The 22,112-nt window shown below is 42.5% G+C and overlaps 1 protein-coding gene across 5 annotated transcripts in view; it reads right to left on the bottom strand.

Annotated features, from left to right (window-relative positions):
* tanc1b (tetratricopeptide repeat, ankyrin repeat and coiled-coil containing 1b) overlaps positions 1-22,112 on the bottom strand; it is a gene marked incomplete at its 3' end in the record, with an annotated part of 144,768 nt that overhangs the window by 45,026 nt on the left and 77,630 nt on the right. For 4 of the 5 annotated variants that reach the window (XM_083776986.1, XM_083776988.1, XM_083776987.1 and 1 more), the window contains 3 exons: positions 9,357-9,479; positions 4,739-5,020; positions 3,148-3,305 (listed from right to left, as the gene is read on the bottom strand). In XM_083776986.1, coding sequence (XP_083633112.1) covers positions 3,148-3,305; positions 4,739-5,020; positions 9,357-9,479 — 563 coding nt within the window. The other variant, XM_083776989.1, reaches the window with a different exon arrangement.

Raw genomic sequence — 22,112 nt, 5'->3', positions numbered from 1 at the left:
TTAATGCTATTCACACCAGAGGTCTGATCAGGTCTTTTAGGACCGATCACCGATCATCTGATTGGCAATAATATGCAAATGTGTGTTGAAAACACATCCACCAGAAATCACTCACTCCAATCAAAGTCAGAGCAACACTCAAAAAAACGTGTATTTTTGTTTGGCTGGTCAATTTGAGATGACAACAGAGAACAAAGGTTAGTAGTAGAAGCTTCACTTTGAGACCTGAGTTAGTTCTCCAGGCCTGTGTCTCTCTCTTTCAGTCTGCACTCTGTCTCACTCTGGTGAGGGATGTTTAGCAGGGGAGCGTGGCAGCCTAGTCCCATGCCCTTTTTATTGTTGTTTTTCACATTTTTATCACGATTTTGTAACCCATTTTTTCACCCAGTTTCAATTATATAATGTAATCCTGGGCTCTACACTCCCTCTGCCAACCTGAGGAGACATAACCAAAGCATTTCCGGGGGTCCCCAGACAAAAACTTTGAGAACCCCTGCCCTAGGGTACACAGGGAGAACATGCAAACTCCACACAGAAAGGCCCTTTTTGCCAACCCCACCTTGGGTATGGGCACTGATGATGCGGAGGAGAGAACACGCTCCCCAGTGCCCACAGCGTCCCCCACCATGTCATATTCTGAGCCCTAATTGGCTAGCCAGCCAGCCAATGATGAAAAAGTGACGAGAAGTGGCAACTAGTAACTGGGTCTGCCTCTAGATCAGGCCTGTGACCTCATAATAATAAGACTGCAGGGTACCTCCATGGCAATTTCAACCGCAACACATAAAAGATGGAGCACTGCTGTGCTTGATAATAAAACGGGTAATGCTAATCAAATTGGGTGTGAAATTCGTTCTTGTAGCTCGATATGTACTGACATGTAATCACACCATTTGATGAAAAGTATTGTATTCTTTACTGTACACTGTGTTCTCTATTGCAACCTGTAGTGCTGTTCCTACAGTACGTATGCTATCCCAGCAAGCACGGTCAGCACCTGGACAAATTAGTGACGTCTTGATTGGGGCCAGATCACATCAAACCAAGACTAGTCAGATCTGGCACAGAATATCACCTGATTTCAACCAACATACATTATGCCCACTAAGACGGACATCCCTGGATGAATCAGAGAGAGTCCGATCGAGGCCAGATCCACTTAAGTCATAACATAACTAGTCAGATCTGGCCCAGAATAAGCTATATTATTTCAGCTGGTGAAGACGTCCTGGAAATTATGTAAAATGTCATCCCCATTTTTTTTAAATGTAGAAAACCTTTGTGTTTCTATGTTTTGAAATATTTCACTTATTAATGAAAATGGGATTGCCAGTGTTAAAAGTTGTTGATGAATAAAATAATAAAGAACAAAAGTGCTTGCTCAGGTGTAAAAGACGATAATATTTAAGCTATGTTCTAAACCACTGGTTTTCAACCTATTTCATATCAAGTCCCATTATATATTCAGCATTTAAGCCACGGACCACCATTTGATGAGATTTATCCTCGGAGATACAAAACTAAAGAACACAATTCCATGCTGCATTGATGTGGTACCATAAGAGAGATAAGTCAGACGTTTATCAAACATGCTCTAATTATGTAGACCTTTATAGAAGGTAGAATAATGCAGTTGTTTAACAATAATTTAACTCTTGAGCTGGGGACCACCTGGAACCCCTTCAAGGACCACTGGTGGTCCCCGGACCACTGGCTGAAAACCACCGTTCAAGTGAAAGGAACAGTGTGTGACTCCAGGTGAGGCCGTCCTGACCATACTGTTAGCGTTCCCTTGGCAACACTGATAAGTAGACTATTGAAGTATGGGAGTCTGGGTCTACAAAATGTGATGTGCCTCTCTGTGAATGAACAAGACTAGGTGAGGATTTCATCATTACCACTTCCTCACACTATACTCTGTGGCTGATGCAGCAGCCTTTGATATTTGCCGTTTAACTAAGCACTCTGCCGCACAAATCAAACAACCCCCATGATATATCGAAGTCTCTTAAACACAGGGATTGTCTTTCATAAACTCAGCAGATCCCCACGATCCGGCACAGTCTAATTCACGTGGCTTCATATGGAAACGAAAATGAATATAAACAAATGTAAATCACCCGAGTGTGGCTCATGTCACGTCTCTGCAATGCATCTCATACATACTAAAAGCAACACTGTACAACATGAACGGCTGGTGGCTGCACACTCAAGTCAGCGGGGAGGAGATGAAGAAACAATGTGGGAGAAGTAAAGGACCTCATTTCCCCAGGAAATGTTGATAAAAGTGGACAACGGACCACCCAAATCTATATCTGATTAACTCTCACAAAAACAACACAAAATATCTTGTATTTCATCAGACATGGGCAATAATACAGATTTGTTATAAAACCAGTTGGTGCACAAAGGAAGTGTCATTGCACCTTGTGTTGTAGGGGCATTTGCAATTATAATAAAGACAATATACAATCACAATAAACGCATAATGACAAGATAAACCCACAATGTAAAGGACAAAAATAAAGCAACATGAATAAAGACAACAAAAAAATAAATAAAAAATATTTCTGGCAGTAATTCCAAAGGTCCATATCCGTCCTACCATACAGTCCACATCACAAGGCATATCAGTCCATATTGTACATAGTAGACAGGCTTGTAAGTCCTCAAGTTACTCTATTGACCCAGTGTCCTTTCCAAATCAGTGCTTTCAAAATACCGTAGCTAATAAAGGGACCCTCTCATAAAGGGAATAACTCATTAAGTTTTCCCTTAATAGAGTAAGTGATCTTTTCCAAAGACAAACATAGACATTGGTCTGTTTACGTTTACGTACCGAGATATACAGTAGAGTGAGTAATAATAATATGATTTTCCCTGTACAATCCTTGATTGAAATTGTAATTGCCTCAAATTGGACTAAAATGTTGAAGAGAATGAGGTTCATTGTGGATAATTTCTATCTGTTGTTTTTGTGTGTGTGTGTGTGTGTGTGTGTGTGTGTGTGTGTGTGTGTTGGGGGTGGCCTTAACCACAAGAACCCTGGCGCAAAATATTTTCAGATGGGGGTCCACGGCCAACGTCCTTGACACGAACTGGTTTTGAGAACCTCTGCTTTACAGTATATAGGGTTTCATGTCCTACCTTGGCAGCCAGGCGCTTGACGGCTTCCTCCCTACGCCTCTGGATCTCAGGGGTCCCGGGACAGCTGCTGCTGTTCCTCAGGGTGTTAGTGGCACTGGGTGGTGGAGTGGGCTGTGGAGGCTGGCTTAGAGGGAGCTCCAAGTTTGGCTCTCCTCCACCTTGCAAACATACCGAAAAACAATGAGTCATATCATGTGCACTGCACAAAACATCAAAACGTATAATATGAGGAGGCCATGATGACAACATGATTATACCATGGCCACAGAAATATCTTGTGTATGATTAGCGGATAGGTGTCTTTTATATATCCCATATGGGGATACCTCAAATGTAGTCACGGTTTGATCACTGTTCTAAAATAAATGCTCACAAACTGTGTGTAACCATAACTACAGCTATAGCAGCTGCTACTTGTTAGTCAAGAAGGTGATTGCCAAGGCAACACAGTGTTTGTTTGCTGAATTTCTCAATTATAAAACGAAATAAATACAAACATTTGGTGTGAAAATGCACAGCAAGGTGTCCACCCACCTCGTTAGTTATTTTCCGGTATTGGCTCATTTCGTCGTGCATTACTGCTCAATATTAGAATGATATCAGTGTGACATGCAATTGTAAATTTAAAGGAATAAATGTGCATCTCCATTTTACCAACATGTAGTGATGACTCATGCAATAATTCAATCAATCACAAAGTTATTCCTAAACAGACTGATTTAATATTTATAATTGCAAATATATGACATGTGGCTGCTAAAATATGCTTATACAGAGTATTGCTGCTCCAGCTCAACTTCAGTGAATATTTCAGATGGATTTAACCTCATTTTAAATGATGCAACAATTAAATCAGATTTATATAACTCCCTGCTTATATTTTTTGTTTACTCATTTTACTGTAGGCCTATACGTAGGTATGTTGCTCATGTATCAGTGAATTGAGGATAATGCAGATGAGCCCACATCGAGGACAGATTCATAGTTCCTGCAGAGCTTTAACAGGCATTGGACAAAGACATCTGACAAGTACAGTATGTAAAGCTGCAACAATAAACTATTGCGGTATTGCATCACAACAATGCTATAGTCAGTGGTGGAAAAAGTACTCACATTTTTTACTTAAGTAAAATAATCAATACTGCAACATAAAAATACTCAAGTTACTTACAAGTCATTTACTTGAGTAAAAGTACAAAAATATTGGCATTAAAATGTACTTTAGGACAGGTACCAAAAGTAAAAGGATTGATTATGCGGAATGTCCCATTACAGACGTTTTCAAATGTATAAAAAGCTTTTGAAAATATCCGATCTACAAGCTCACAATTCGTCGTTGATCGGCTATTTTCAAATGGCCGAAAATGTCTATAGGGCTTAAGTGATTAGTGTATGTTTTGTAATAATAATTAAAATGTACAAAGTAACTATAGCAACTAAAGTTTTCAAATAAATGTAGTATTGGAAATCGGAAATACTCAAGTAAACTACAAATACCTCAAAATTGTACTTAAGTACAGTACTTGAGTAAATGTACTTCACACCACATGGCTAAAGTATGAAAACAAAGTCATTAATAGCACTGACTTACTTTTGGGGGAGGCACTGGGACTGTTGGAGGCGATCTGACGCATGCGGCCACCGTGGCAACTGAGCGCCACTAGGCGGGAGATGATGGCTGTTTTGCCGTAGCCCACACTGCCCACCACAATGGCGCCGCGGTTGTCTACGGACTCGCTGGCCTTCAAGACGTCTTCCAGCTGCTGAAAGAGCCAGTCGCGGCCCACGAACACGGAGTCTGTGGTAATGCTGGGCACCTCGAACAACAGAGGCTTGAGCATGATGTCCACAGGCTTGTAGGGGGCAAAGCGGGCTGAGGAGGAGAGAAGGAGAGAAGTCATGTAAGCCAGTGGTTCCCAAACTTCTTAGCCTGTGACCCAAAAGAGATATTAGATGTTAAATGGTAAATGGTGCATTTATATAGCGCCTTTATCCAATACATATAGATTTTGCATTCATACACTGATGGCGGCGGAAGACATGCAAGGCACCAACCAGCACATCAGGAGCAATTCGGGGTTCAGAGTCTTGCTCAAGGACACTTCGACACTAACTCTGGGGGAGCCCGGGTTTTTTTTTTTTTTTTTAGATATTTTTTTGCGGCTTACGCCTTTTATTGTTTTTTTTTAAGGGACAGATAGTAGGCTGACAGGAAACGGGAGAGAGATGGGGGGATGACATGCGGTAAAGGCCGTGTCGGGTTCGGGAGTCGAACCCGCGGCACACCGCGACTGGATCACCAGTCCGGTGCCCAGACCGTTACGCTACGGCCTGGGCCGGAGCCCGGGTTTGAACTGGCAAACCTTTCATGTGTTTACACCTCTGCCTCCTCGGAAGGAGGGGGCTTCAACAAAATGAATGATGCAATAAATCTGACACTTGACATTTCTCAGGGTGGAAAACCTGAGGCAGAGTGTTGACTACTGATAGCCATGCCGGCTCTCGCTGAGTCACCGTCCTATACCCACATTAATTGTCTCCACCAGGCCGAAGGCATGGGGGGAGAGTATGTTTTGCACTCCGTCCGTCCGTGTGTCCGTCCGTCCGTGTGTGTGTGTGTCCGTGAGCAGCTAATCTCCGGCACCGTTAACCCGGTCGATGCCAAATTTTGCACACACACTCCCTGGATGCCAACGATGAACCTCTGCCCCAAAATGTCCAGAACGGCCTGTTATAGCGCCACCAGGAGGCCGCTTTGTGCAAAACAAGTTTTTGCACAGTACACCTACAGATTTTGTCCAAACATCGCGCAAATTGGTACACAGTCTCTCTAGAGCCATTCAACGAAACGGGTCTTTCAGATTTCTCAGACTCCATCCTGATTGGTTAAGATTGGCTTCCAAAGTTCACAGGAGTGCTCAGTTTCAAACAAAATGCTGCAAATCATGAACACATCGCGTGATTTCCGTGAAATTGTGCACGCACATTCCCACTAGGCCGGGGAATAAATGCCACATGAACAATTTCAACTCAGCCTCAAGGTGGCGCTATAACTGGCCGAAAAGTGTTTTTACCTCATTTTTACTTTTGATGCCCTTTTATCCAACCACCAGATGATGGCAAGCTGCAATGTCCTACATTCCTATCCTGGTGGAGACCTGTGCCCAGAAGGGCACTTTTTCTAGTTTATCTCTGAAATCGTTTCTTCATTTATATATTTTACACAGTAAAGTCGTGTTACTTTACTAAAGTCGTGTAACTCTGAGTGTACAAATCTGACTAATGTGGTTACATTAAATTTTGTATTATTTTCAGAATGAACACTGAGAATTTTACTGTGTACCACTGCCCACTTGCTATACTCATATATATATATATATATATATATATATATATATATTTTTTTTAATGTTCATATATTTAAGGAAAGTGCATGAAGGGGCGTCGCTTTGGGTGGAAAAATGCTGGTAACCTTTTCTTATGCTTTGCTGTTGAAATAATGAATACATTTCCTGAAGCACACTGATGTTCTATTGTCCTTGCCTGCATGAATCAGCACATACTGTCACTTCATTTGGTGTCAACAAAAAACATGATGTCCGCCTATACTGTGTTTTATGCTTGTTCTGTTTTACTTCAGATCTGTACAGCACTTTGGTCAATCTTGGTTGTTTTAAACGTGCTCTATAAATAAGTTTGATTTGATTTGACCCCTTTACAGCTGTGTACAATGTGTGTGACAGTATTTAATTAAACTCTTTTAACAGACCAACCCTTGGCCTATACAATAAAATGTATTGTTGTTGAAGGCGGCCAGGCAAATAGAAAATACTTTTTCAGTGCAGATATCTTGACAGATACAGTGTGTGTGTGTGTGTGTGTGTGTGTGTGTGTGTGTGTGTGTGTGTGTGTTTTTATTTTATTTTATTTTTTTACACCCACGAATTCAAAGATTTCATGCAAAGCATGTCAAACGGCCTAGATTGTAAGGCAATAGAGGCTAGCAGAGGGGTCTCTCGCTCTTCTGTAACAATGTAGAAAACGGCACCACACTTCAAATCAACACTGCAGACTACAGACAGTCTCCAGCCGAGAGTTGACTAGTTCAGTGGTTACCAAACAGTGGATTGGACTCGGGACCCATTTGTGGGTCGCAGACACATTTTTATGGGACCCTTTGTGTTTTGTTTACTACATTTGGTTTTTAATTATTATTTCAAAACATTTTCAAAAAATATTCTCAAAAAAGTAAAAATTTAAAAACAAATTTTAATAATTTGCTTCAGTAATTTCACAAATAAATCAAATAAAAATCTAAGACATTCCATAAATTAGAAAACGATTGTTTAAGAAGTTGTGAAAATAGCCGATCTACAAGCTCACAACGTGGCGCAAAGCAACGTGTTGTGAGCTTGAAGATCTGCAATTTGTACTAGTTTGGGTCCCGGGCAAACATCTAATCTCTCTTTTGGGTCACGGGCTAAAAAGTTTGGGAACCACTGGACTAGCTGACCATCACATTATGCAGCATCCAGCTTCTGCCTAAAAGGCAGCAACAGATGTTTGTACTTGTCTTGTAGGAAGACCTATGCATGCAAAAAACACAGTCTGGTAGGCCGTGCTTGATCCATCCTCTGGGATGTGAAAACTGAACCACTGATGTACTGCTAACAGTGATATGCTGAGGGAGGCTTTAGAAGAGGGTCAAATACTAGTATCAAATGGTGCGATGTTAAATTATTCATGTTCTAATAAATTATTAACGTGGGATTTCTTGCTGTGAACAAAAGGGTAAACAAGGATAACCAAAACATTCCCTACTATTCAGTTAAAAATATATATACCTATATTTATTTTTGAATTAACATCCAAGTAATATTTAATGTTAAAACATGAAATATTTGTATCACCAGTCACATTTTTACTTCAGGTGCACTTTGTAGTTTGTGCACAATTGTTTCCTTTCAAAAACATTTATGTGCACTGGAGATGACCTGCAGTGCACAGTTTGCACTTTATTACTAATAAGGTCAAATTAGACTGGGTTATGAATCTTTATACAATCTTAATCATCCCAGATGCATGTTAATGCAAACTGTAATGGAAGTATGTTGTACGTTGGTGCATAGACACATAACTGTTGCTCTGCATAAGAGCATTTCCTAAATGTCATCATGTGGAAATTGTAAACGGTCTGCAGTTGGTATGAGGTTTATCGCCTACAGCTAACTTGTGATTCCAGCAATTTTTTGCACCCAGTGTCTAATTCAATTATCGAATGTAATCCTGGGCACTACTAGCCTGGTAAAACCACTCCCCCAACATTTGCATTCTGCCAGAAGGGAGAGTCTGGTGTCTCTCGGGCAGAGACGATGTTCTCCGTCCAAATCAGACCGGAGCGATATGCGGCTGTATGCGGCCGCTAGAGGCGGGATCAACGCGAGACTGATGACATATTGAAGCTGTGCCACAGCGCAAATGTAAACACAACCTAACAGGACTAAAACTCGAAATTATTACGGAGATATCAGATTGTTGTCCCGCTGCTTCCGGTTCATCGTTTCTGCTTGAGAGAGCCCAGATGCAGGCAGGAGGAGGGAACTGGTGAACTCAATTCCTGCCGCAATCTGGCAGAGTCAGGTTAGGGCACTTACCCCCTCTGCCAACCTGGGGAGAGAAACGGACTGACATCATGCTCATCCTCCTTCAGTGCGTGAGGAGTCCAAGCCTTTTCACCTGATAGGGGGGATTTTCTCTGGTTGGACGTTGTGTGTGGAAGGAACACATTATTCCAACCAGTTCCTTTCCCCTCTGTCCATCAGGTCCCTCAGCTGGCCAGGGGGAGTCAGTTTAGACACCAGGATTACTGCATGTTTTTTTGTGAGGGCACCTACCTAGGGGATACGGGGAGAACATGCAAACTCCACACAGAAATGCCCTTTCGCCAACCACACCTAGGGTATGGGCACTGACGACGTGGACATGTTCCCCAGCGCCCACAGTGTACCCAGAGGGACACAGGACCTTCTAGCTGTGAGGCGACAGCGCTTCCGACTGCGCCACCGTGTCCCGCAAGTGTCTCTAGAACTGGGGAGAAGTGTGGCAGTAGCCTAAGTGTGTTTGCCCAACACGCCATCTGTCGAGATAGAAAACATGGCCTTGTTTACCTTTGGAGTCCTGAGGGGGCCTTCCCCCGGTGTTATGTTTACCTTTGGAGTCCTGAGGGGGCCTTCCCCCGGTGTTATGCCAGGGCAGGCGAATGGACGTCCGCAGGGGCGTGTTGCGCTGTTCATCAAGAAAGCTCAAGTCTTCCAGCTTGGTGGAACTGGTGGCTGCAGACAGGAAAACAGGAAGGCAAAGACAGAGTTAAAAGTCAGACTAGGGAAGTATTAGATGTAGTTTTGGGCGAGAACAAACTTCTGCTAAATGAAAGACGGGAGCCAGATAGAACCAGATTGGACATGGCATTTGCCATCGCTGAATTAACTGAGGAGAGTGGAGGAGAGGTGGAGTAGGTTGTCTTGGCATTTGTAGTTCCCTGGAGGTCGTGTGTGTGTGTGCAGGTATGAGTAGGGCAGACAGGAGGAAAAAAACACTACTTCTCTAATCTCTACTGATCCAAGCTGACAGCTAGGCAGAGTATGGCAGTGAGAGTGAGAGTCACTGTGGACACTACTACTGTCTGGGCCAACAACCAAAACAACTGATAAAACTACAGATGATGACTCACATGCTGATTGGATACAGTATGATCCAAAATGAGTAGCCTACATACATTTCTAGATATATAAAGTAAGTCTAGAAAGTCTAGAACTCTAAGTCATATGCATATTCAAAAATCGACTATGCCTTTGGTGTGGTTTGGGCTTTAGACAATAGACCGCCACATGATTAAACACCAAACAACCAGCATGCATGTGCACGCATTGCAAAACACACTAGTATCTCATTACTACAGGATAGAAGCCTCAGTACTCAGTGCCACAGCCTTTTCTGCAAGCTAGACATCAGATCTGGATATCAATGCAGATCAACAAGAAAAAAGTATGCTGCAAGTATTTGTTTTCGAATGTCCATTTATGGAGTGAACCCCCATTTCACCCATCCACAAGGAGGGGAAGTGCACCAAAGCATTATGTTTAGAGTATCAATATTATATCCATATCATGATATTAGACTGGACATTGTCTGTGATTTTGGATATTTTACTATTGTGATATGGCATAAGTATTAAAATATCGGATCCGGAAAAATCTAATGATCGGAATCGGATCGGGATCAAACGAACATGATCGGTACATCACTAATTATGGTCTTTGTAGGAATTCAGCCAAAACTTAGACAAACACACAGACTTCATTCGTTTTTTGGCCATAGGGCACTGTGATCAAGACAAACAATGTGTGAACACAACAGTGATCTGCTTATAAAGACCGCCTACAGTAAGTGAACCTTTTAGATTGAGGGCGTATGTGTGAGCTTGTTAGCAAATGGGAATGAAGGAGCTGAGTGAGTTGAACGATGAATGAATGAATGAATGAATGGAGGGGTCCGGGTAGAGTGAACTAGCAATGTACACCTCCTGCCTTCCGTCTCTACCTGAACTATCGCTATGCTGTTTTGTCTTTTTCAATTATGTGTGCATCCGATCGTTTTCTCAAAGTTCCTCAAATTGCAATGATCCAGTGATCACAAAGCAATCTGGCTTCCACAAGTACCTGTCAACATACAGGAGATTACATACATTAGTGCAACAAGCTCTCCTCTGGACTGCTGCTCTCCCTACAACAATAGCATCACCATGGAGACCTATATGCTCGCCTAGTCCTGTTGAAGAGGAGAATCCAAGCCAATGCTTTCTAGTCCATGAGACTCAGCTGGAAGGGAACAGTCACAGATATACTCTCTCCTCTTCCAATGCTTCCCCCTCTACTCGCTCCCTCCCTCGTTCGCTCCCTGGAATGTCCCACTAATTAGAACCCATCTGTTGACAACTGAATGACCCCAAGCATCAATGCAACTTTTACAGGGATAAAATAAGCCTCGGGAAGCCCTCTTGGACACTTTCACTGTAATAACTGCTACTTTGAACTACAATGTACACTGCCCAGTTCATTTAACCACTTAAACCCTACAGTATATACTTCATTGACCAGAGGCGCCCGGTGGCCTATATACTATAGGCTCTCTCATTGTTTACCCTCAATGGGTCAGAATAACAGAAGGAGAATAGAGACGCTAGGTTTCATGTGGTTAAAAAACCCAAAACACAGCAAAAGAATATAAACACAACACAAGAAAACACCCGAGTATATCCATTTCTGAAAATGCCAGCTGAGCTTATAGCGACTACTTACAGTGTGTCCAGCTGCAGCAGTGGAACCAGAGTGTCCTCACCCGGTGCCCAGCATGATGGAGCAAGTTAGTTAGTGGAAGCAAGCACAGTGGAGGCCCCAAAGCTAAGCAGAAGAATTCTCAACCCCGTGGACAAACTCACCGGGGGCACCCAAGTGATCCTTCCGCCCCAGTGCTCCCACAGCCAGACACACTGGTAGCATTCAACTGGTGAACCAGAGAGGGGCTTGGTTGGCAGCCCCGCTAACTAGAGGCTCACACAGTCACAGTGCCCACGGCATTAAGGCGCTCGCTAAATTAATGCAGTGCTTTCCGCCGGGCTCTCCTCCTGTCTCTGCACCGCCGCGCTCCCTGCCCAATGCCCATGCCTTTCCCTCCACACACACACACACAAAAAAAAACACACACACACACACACACACACACACACACACACATTGGCGAGCAAGAGAGTGTGAGAGACAGAGAAAAAAGGGGAAGAAAAGAGGAGAAAATCAAATGAATGCTGGGCAATCTGGACTCCAACGTCGCTGATTATAGTTTGCACTGAGCAGCCGGAGAGAAATTAATCAAAGATCCATCCTGACAGATACACATACACTCACACAGAGAGAGAGAGAGAGAGAGAGAGAGAGAGAGAGAGAGAGAGAGAGAGACAGACAGAGGCATAAGGGACAGTGCAAATCAGGGAGAGAGTGGGGCATGATGTAAGAGTGAGAGAGATTGTAGAGAGGGGACATGCAAGAGAAGGGCACCAGAGAGTAGAGACAGACAGACTGACAGAGGCAGAGCGAGAGAGAGAAATCAAGTTGAAAGTCCATGCAGCAATCTAGCTATAGAGCATCACTCAACCACCCCAATACTGGCCTTATTGGACTGCAGATAGAATGTAATGCCACTGTTCTCGTTTTTCTCCCTCTCACCTGACTTGACATTCCTGTATGAAATGTTACAGGTTTTCACATGTTTGGACCATATCCGTGGTCATCATATGGGAATACCTACGTAACAATGGATGCCAAAAAATGGAAAAAATGTTGTGTTTATTAAAAAAAAATTAATCACTTCCTTAAAACGAACACGTGCTGCATGATGATGTGTAGAGATACACATAATCAATTGACAATCAATTGATTTCGAGAAATGAACATGACTTTATGGTTCAAACACATCCTGTGTGGCTGATTTTCTATACCCTCCCTAAAATACATGAACCGTTGGTGGAGCCCATTCCTGGGCGTCCTATAGTAGCAGGAACTCGGTCGTTTACTGAGCCGTTGTCTAAATATATTGATCTACACATCAAACAATTGGTATCCAACCTCCCGTCTTTCATTAAAGACACAACAGACTTTTTAAATAGATTAGATTCGGTACAGAATACGACCAACTCTGATTTGCTGTGTACTATGGATGTCACTAGTTTATATACCAACGTGGCTCATAAAGAGGGCGTGGCTTATTTTCTGAATCAGAGAGAGGTTCAGACCCCCCCTACTGCTTTTCTCGTTGACATGACACAACTTGTGTTGAATAAGAACTACTTCAAATTTGAAAAATCAGATTATTTACAATGTCAAGGTGTGAGTATGGGTAGTCCCTTCTCCCCTAATTATGTGAATTTATTCATGGAGAAATTTGAGACAGATTTCATTACAATAACAACCCCTTTAACCCTTGGTTAAAATGCGGGTTTAGGTGTATTGACGGTGTGTTTTCTATTTTTTCTGGTACAGCAGAACAGTTGGGGGAGTTCAGGAACTATGTCAATACTAGAATGGCTTCGATAGCGTACAGTAGAGTCGGTATCATTTTTGGATGTTTTAATACAGAGAGAGGGAGATAACTTTTTATAGAAAACAAATTGACAGAAATAATTACTTACATAAAGTTATCATCCTTCGGGATTAAAGAGGAGTCTACCTTACAGTCAAAAATAATCTGTAGTTCCAACAGTGCTTTTGAGAGACAAGTGAAAGACTTGTGTGAGCGATTTAAAACCAAAGGTTATAGTGACAAAGTTCTGAACACCAACTTAGAGAGAGCTAGAGAAAAAGAGAGAGCTTTAGCTTGTTGACTCCCAAACCTGCTCAGGCAGGCAAGTCTAAAATGGTTTTGTCTACAGCTTATTCTCCTCCTGTCAGGATATTAAAAATGCGATAAAGAAGTATTGGTAGATATTATCGAGTGTTCCTCATGTGGGGCACATGTACAAAGAGCCTCCATTTTAGCACATAAACGTGCCAAGAATGTAAGAGACTCTGTAGTGAGAGCAGACTGTTATGTTCCTTCGTCCCACTTAATGTCAGAATGACCTGTGGGTAATTGTCCATGCAATAATTGTGTTCATTGCATTGCAATGCAATGATCAGAGGTAATCATATTTTACATCCACATTCTGGTAAAAATATTGATGTCAAGAGTATTATTACCTGCAAGACTAAATGTGTGGTTTACCTGCTGAAGTGCCCATGCGGACTGTGTTATGTAGGCAAAACTAAAAGAGAATTACAGAACAAAAGAGCAATATTAGAAACAGGGATGAAAAATCTCCTGTGGCTAGACACTTTAACGAGGTGGGACATAAAGTGTGCTCTCTTAGGTTCCAGGGTAAAAAACTGCTGTTACAGAGAGAAGCGTGGTATTGGCATACTGTATACACACCTTACAAACTGAACACCCCAAAGGGCTCAATGAGGAGTTACTATTAGGATGTTTTTTATAATACCTTTTCCAATTATCTTTCATAGAATGGTTTAAAATCTGAGTCTGTCCGTATAGAGGGGTCTTAGAGACCCTCACAGGTCAGGATTTTGGTTTATAGTGTTTCCTATATGGATCTTAAAACAGTGCCAAGCCCAATATGGTGTATATTTTGTATGTGGTTATTGTCTTGTTTTTTTTTTCTTGTTTTTTTAATGGGAAAATAACTAATGATGTAATGATGTAAACAAACAGTACGTGGTGCACCCGGACCGTTTAGTGCAACGCACCCAGGTCCCCTTTGTAAGTGACACAGAGACACAGTTTAGATTTAAGCTGAAGAAGGCCTCTGAGCCGAAACGTCCATTCTGCTGTTGTTGTCTGCTGGGGGAAATCGAATAAAAAACAAGAATCCTAAAAGGATATAACACCAGAGAGCTCCCTAGATTAGGAGCTACGAGCCTTTCTTACCTGAGCGGTAAACAAGGAAGTGAACGGCAGCACACATGCGCAAACAGCAAGGAGTACATGGCAGAAGGAGAGGCCAACCCCCCCAAAAAAGAAAAAAATAAGATTTTTATTTTTTTTGTTTGATATCAATGAAAAAGCACTAGGACGTGTGTACTCGTCCTCTGGATGCATCGGTTGGATTAGCTATGACGTTTCTACACGTCGTACGGTCTGAATGTGTTTTAATAGCTGCTAAAGACACAGTGACTATGTTACTTTGTAGCAGATCTCTCAAGCAAAAGATGAAAAGTGTTAGTCAGTCTGTTGGACTTGCTGAAAAGGCACAGATGTGCATGCACACACACACACGCGCACACACACACACACACTCTAAGCACCACCCACGCTCATAGGACTGAATGGGTGGCTCCGGGTGGCCTTGTAAAGACAGCAAGTGTCTCCTATTCCCTTGTCACAGAGAACAGCTGTTCGCTAGCTTGCTATGCTACCGTTTTTTGACGTGATATTCACAGACATAACAGCTAAATCTGTGACACATTGTGGGAGCCATGCAATGACGGATGACAAAATGGCAATTTAAGTAAAATAACTGTGATTGGGAAGAAAAGCTGATGCAGTATGAGAGTAGTGTAGGCATAGTTTTTAGTCTGAGGCATGCATTGAAAAGAAAGAAGATACCAAATAATATTTGGTAGTGCTAATGGAACCAGGAGGTCCACACCTTTAGATATTTGATAGTCTTCATCTATCCCACTACTAATGCACGGACTGCTGTGCAGACATTGTAGCCAGGGCGTGGCAGAATGCATGCAGCTTCACATGACACTTTTATAGAGGAGAGCTGTGAACAACACACAAATCATGTCTGGTCGCCAGGGTTGAGGGCGCTGCCATAGTAGTTTTGAAGATGCATGCAAGCCTGCACAGCACAGCCGTTTTCGCACCTCGCTAACCTCGCTAACAAAACGTGCCGATCCACGCCGAGTGTGACAGCTTGAAATAACAGGAATTGGATGCATATCAATGGTGATGGTCCATTGTGTCGACCTGCTACTGTAAGTAGCCTACTCTAGCCTAGCCTAGTAGTCTAAAGAGTTGGTGACATTTGCTAGGTAAATGCATAAATATGACAACACTAAAGTTACCCCATTATGCAAGTAAATAGAACACAATTTGATATACAGAATGTTGTGGGTAAATAAATAGGTCTAGATTGAAGAGGTTATTTCAATCAGTGATCATTCAGTGACATAGCCCCCCTATAGTAAAAAAAATCACACCCGTGTGAAGTAAGTGGTGCAACTCCGTGGGGTGTTCCAGACCCACAGGAACGCACCCAGGGTGCCGGCCCGATTCCGGCACACCCGAAACCACCATATATAAAGTTAATATGTGCGTGTGTTTGGGTGTGTGTTAGGTTGCGCACAGGTGGTGAAAAACAACCATGCTGTTTTCGTGCTCAGACGCACCCACCCACCCAGCCACACACATAGTCACTTAAGGAAGTGGTTGCACCACTTAAAAACCCACAGCACATCCCCGCTCGTTGCAGACAAGCCGTGACAATGACTATAGCTATGAATAAGAACACACTAAGTCTGACGTGCAAAGACAGAGGATGAGTGCCAGAAATAAGGGTGAGATTAGGGCAGAAGTTCCCATGCATGTGCTATTTAGCACTTTGAGATTTGTTAGCACTTTGAGATTTGTTTCAAATGTAAAGTGCGTTATAAATAAAATTTATTATTATTATTATTATTATTATGGTGGGCCAAACGGGTGCAGGTGACGTCTCTGAGTAGTTCCAATACTCTATTTAGAGGTGTCCTAAATGCCTAATTACCTGCAGAGACACAGACCGAGGACCTCTAAGACAAGGGCAATGTACAACAATAGACAGAAGTCATTAGCGTTCCATTTCTATTGGATGTATTCAACATCCCCAGTTCGTCCACTGGTCTGTTCATGCCATTATAGCTCCCGGAGAGCGAATTACACAATTCTCATTGGTGGGGAACTGTCGATCAATCTAAGACAGATGGCGTGGCGGTTGCAAGATAGTAGATAGCTAGCACACTGTGCTTTACAGACTTGGCACTCAGTTGCATCTTGGCAGCTCTTGATCCGTCAATGAGCTCCACTGAGCTGAATGTTAAGTGGCCCTTAAAAATCGGAGCGGATCGATTCCTCGGGAGGATCTCTAATCTCGCCACCTGCGTGTGACCTTCAGGCATCGACAATTCTGAGAATGGACATTTTTGTCGGGTGTCACCGTGACCTTTTGAGAGAGCGCCCAGAGGACATAAAGGTGCATCGCTGTCAATCATCTATTCAGTCTCCACATTGAGGCAGTCAATGTCTACACATGGCCAGAGGCACAGGTGACAATGGCAGTGATGGAAAAACTACTCAATTGTTCAGTATCACTACAACGTAGAACTACTCCGTTACAAGTAAAAGTCCGTAATTCAAAATGTACTTAACCCATTCTGGACTTCTAAATCCTCCAGTTTTCTGAAATAAATATTTTCACGATTTTTCTAAAATAGCAGACCTACAAGCTCGTAGCGCAACATAATGTTTAAAACACCACCAGGGGTTCCCGCCCAAAATGGGTTAAAGTACCAAAAGTAGAAAGTACTCATTATGCAGAATGTGTATACAAATATTTTGAAAATAGCAGATCTACAAGCTCACAATGTGTTGCATCGCGACGCGTTGTGAACTTGTAGATTGGCTATTTTCAATTGGCCGAAATGTATATAGGGCTGAAGTGGTTAATGTATTTTTTGTAATAATAATATAAAAGTAACAAATGATTGTAGTGTAGTAAAAGTACTATATTTGCCTCTCAGATGTAGTGGAGTAGAAGTAAAAGTATTGGAATTTGGAAAGTAAAGTATAAATATCTCAAAATTGTACTTAAGTACAGTACTTAAGTAAAGGTACCTAGTGACAACTACTGAACAAGCTACAGACGTCGCTCCAAAGGCCGACTTGACAAGAGCCAGTCATTTCAGCAGCGCACATCGTCAAATAATGTACCAAATAAAACATGAATTTACAGTACAGTGTACATGATGGAAGCCAGACGTGTTATGCTCTGTTTCTTCACCACAGTGTGAAGGATGTGATCATTTCAGACAGTTACTGGGTAACCCAAGTGAACCTGTGAAACATTCTAGGCAGACCTACAGAGAAATGTCTACATGTGAACCAGGTGGAGAAGATAACATCACCCCGTTGTAATGAGACACCTTTACTCCAACTTAACTTGTACAGTAAAAAGGCATAGTCCAGTTTTCGGTGAAGAGGTGGCCACCGAAAACTACAACATGGCGTCACGCTGCGGTGATCACCACTCACACCTCTCTGTGGTCACCTCTTCACCGAAAACTGGACTATGAATAGGCCTTAATGATTCTACCAGGGACCTGGGCAGAGAAGCAACAGAACCGCGACGCTGTCCATCAAGCGAACTAGCTTTATGCCACGGACTTTCGCCTTATAGTTTAAGACCGCAACGTAGGGGCGCCGTCTCGCAATGTTCGACACGGCAACTCACTCGCTTTAGCTCGCTTGGTGGTGTCTCTCGTGGCTCAAGTTCGCTTGAGCCACGTCCGAGTTGTGACCCGATAGGCACAGAATAGTAAATCCTCCCCCAATGAACACAGCGGAGCGCTCCCTACCGCCCGTCTCACTTCATCAACAGGGTACAGACTTGCATGTGGAGCCATCATATAACTGTGGACACAACCTCAGTGATCCTCTCATGGAGCATGGGTGATGAAGAGAAGGAGGAACAGTATAGGCGAATTGGGAGTGTAAACTAGCACTGGAATTGGGCTGAAACTCACCACAAGTCCAACCCTGCATGGCTGAACAATGTGGACCAGCACATAGTAGCAGTGCACTATGGCACCGTTCAGCGGCCAGAGTGACCCTAACTCAATCTCACTGTCTGAAGAGCCCAACCGCAAGCAGCTCAAGCTAGGATTTCAAAACCATGGAATTCCAGTGGCCAGACTTAATGTGGCCCTTTAGACTCCATAAGTCTTTAGCTTAACTGAGATGAATTAAAAATAGAAATCTTATTATCTAAGCCTAGCAAAGAGTGGCAAAAGGAACCTAGGAACCTTTGAGACGGATTTTGTCATGGATGGCTTAAATCTATAACATATGTGGAAGGAAATCCAACCTTGAAATCCTATGAAGGTGTTGAATAGTCAAATTTCAGTGAAATGAGAATGACTTAGATCAGAGCTAAGATAAACTGTGTGTGAAACACATACACATACATCTTAGCAGGGACTACAGACAGATACGGAATGTGCGAGCCGTCTATCAGTGTCCGTCTCTTGTAGTGATGTGTCGGTCACGAGCGACTCGTTCATAAGAGCCGATTCATTGCCGTGTGCGTGAATCGAATCGCTCACGTCTTGCAATGAGTCAGTTCACAGTCACACACTCTCTTGCTGTTCTGTCATCTCATTTGGTATTCATTCACCCCTGGGCAGACACCACTTTACATACAGTAATAACATTTGCATATATCATTACTGGGCCCATGTCACAGGCAATTTCTGTTTGATATGTCAAGACACCTGTGATGATGTTTGCACTGGGGAAAATGCTGTCCACCTTTCATCAACTGAGTCCCTGTTGAGCCGAATGCGAATGGAAAGAAAATCCTGGGTACAGAGGCTACTGTTTGGGTAGCATTACTAGTACTACTACGAGGATCCCAACCATAGCCTCAACTGCATGGAGACAGCTTGTACAATATAAGCATTAAAGTTATTTTTTAATTACTTCAAGTTAGTCCTTTAGTCCTTTTTGTGTTTGCCTTTGTGTGTTTACATTATAGTGAGTAGTTGAAAAAAACCCTTCTCAAATATAAAATCTACATCTTAAGCACACTTTACTCTGCCTTTGATAGTTCACGGGGGACTGGAGTAGATCCTGAAATCCCCTTACATACTGAATTGAATCATGAATGGAATCAAATCATGACCTTAAGCATTAAAATCAAATCATGAGATACCAACAGTTGTACACCATTAGTAAAAAGCCATACTGTATGACTAAACGGAGAAGCAAAGGATTCTGGGTGGGAGGAGATCAAGGGAGGAGAGGAGGCTGAAATCAACCAGATTGATTGCTGAAAGAACATGATAGGTGACATATTTATTCTTGTGGAGGTGGCCAACTCGCTTGTTTTAACTTTCAACACAGTGATTGTAACTTTCAACACAGTGATTGTAACGCTACTGTAAGTTTCCAAACTTGGCACAGATGGATGATTCCAGTACTATGCATGTACTCCACTTCTCTAGCCATAACAATGTTTGGCCGGAGTGTGACAGCTATCAGATTAGAGCAAGAATCCATGTTAATTAAAGAGGAAGGAAACAATGTTATGTTTAACTAATTTTGTCGCAACAATCTCAATGTCAGTGGAGTTCTCACCTCCACCAACGGAACAGATGTGCCATGGCAGACATTGGCAGTTATCATGGCACCATTCCAACAGTGCTTTATAACTGCAATGCTGCATTTCAGTGCTGGCTGAAACATTTACTATGCATGACAGAGAGTCAGAAACCAGCTCCTTCAGACATCTCCTATCAAGTAACAATAGAATTAAACACAGTCCAGAGAGAGTGGGGGAGAGAGAGACAGAGAGAGAGAGAGAGAGAGAGAGAGAGAGAGAGATACAGAGGCAGAGACCCAGAGAGAGAGAGAGAGAGAGAGAAAGAGACTAACTTTGAATTCAGATCTGTCCCATGAGACAGGTGCTGTGTGTTAACGTTTGTGCAAGCAGCCACAGCAGATGCAGGCTCAGAGGAACGCTGCTTGAGTTCTCATAGCAGCCTGATGACAAGCTAGTCACTGTGTGTGATCGCTACGGCAGCGCAAACGACACTTCTGAGCAACGTGTGGACATTCCTAATGCATAGCTGACATACTAAACGCACTATACAGCAGCTGATGGCAATAGACAGATGCACAAAACCCACATGGGGCCTTTTGCCGTGCCTCCGCTCCCTGCAGCTTTATGTGACAACATTCCCCTTATATACCACTGGTTCACAAACACTGGTTCACATTTGTATGGGTCCCTTTCCTTTTTTGTTTCCCCACATTTTGTTTTTAATTATTATTTCAAAACATTCTCAAAAACATTCCCAAAAAAGCTACCTTTTTCATGAATTAAAAACCTTTTTTTCAGTAATTTCATGAAGAAATAATTAAAGAAAAATCTATGAAATTCCATAAATTTAGAAAACAAATACTTAAGTAGTAGTGAAAATAGCCAATCTACAAGCTCTACAAGCTTGTAGATCGACTGTTTTCACTAGTTTGGGACCTCAAATGTCTGTTTGGGATGTCTCTTTGCAGTTGATTGAAGTTAGCAGCATACAGTATAGTCATAATAGTGTATTCTACTTAGTGGTAGATGTGGTTTACCATGTTGGACAGTAAGTACCAATGGGTTTAGACATCCAGATATGCATTTGGTCCTCTCTCGCACTCCAATTTTCCTGGATTTAATTTTGTAGAATGTATCGTAATTACGTATTTTAAAGCGATGTTTTTAACATTTAACACATTGTCTGCTATTGATGTACATATATACGTGAATTAATAGTCAACTGTTCTCTGTGATTGACGTATGTATATCGAGAGAAAAAAAGCGTGAAAAAAATAACTAAGCAACTAAGCCCCATATTTGCATATGTGAAATCCAATCACAACTGAGCGGTGCCAGGCCAAGGGGTGGGGGGGGGGGCATTTTTGTGGGGCGCTAGCCCCTCCTACATCCAGCTATTAGTTACCGTCCACAAACTTCATCTTAAACAAACATTAAATTCCCATTGACAATGAATGGAGAATTTTACGCCATAGTGTCTGAGCAAATGTCCATTTTACGTCATGATGATGTACGATGATAAGAGTACCCCTCAATTCACACGTGTGTGATTTTCTTTCCTTTTGCAATGGCAGATTTGTCTGGTTTCCAGGCCAACACTGTACCACACTCTGCGCTAACTCTGTACCACACTCTGCCATACTAGTTACCCGTCTCTTATTCTGACATGGGGCCCTATTTTCGTCAGTGCTAAACTTATTATCCCTACATGTCTTTGCCTTTTTGAGGGGTGCTAGCCCCTCCTATACACAGGTTTAATGTTTGTCTTTAGTTCAATGTTTGTTTTGTAAACGCACATACGGGTGTGATTTTTAGGTTTAGGGATAAGGGGGTTTAGGGATAAGGGGTTTAGCAATGACGAAAATAGGGCCCATAGACACACACTCACACTCTCTCTCTCTGCTCTGACAGATTAGTGTGTGACAGAGGGGCAGGAGAGAGGGCCAATCACATGATGACAGGTCCCTCCTATGGAGGCTAGTTCAGGGCACAGTGTGACATC

The sequence above is a fragment of the Protomyctophum parallelum genome (genome assembly GCF_964188405.1).
Source record: "Protomyctophum parallelum genome assembly, chromosome: 11".
Taxonomy (NCBI): Eukaryota; Metazoa; Chordata; class Actinopteri; order Myctophiformes; family Myctophidae; genus Protomyctophum; species Protomyctophum parallelum.
This window is presented reverse-complemented; position numbering and strand designations above follow the sequence as displayed.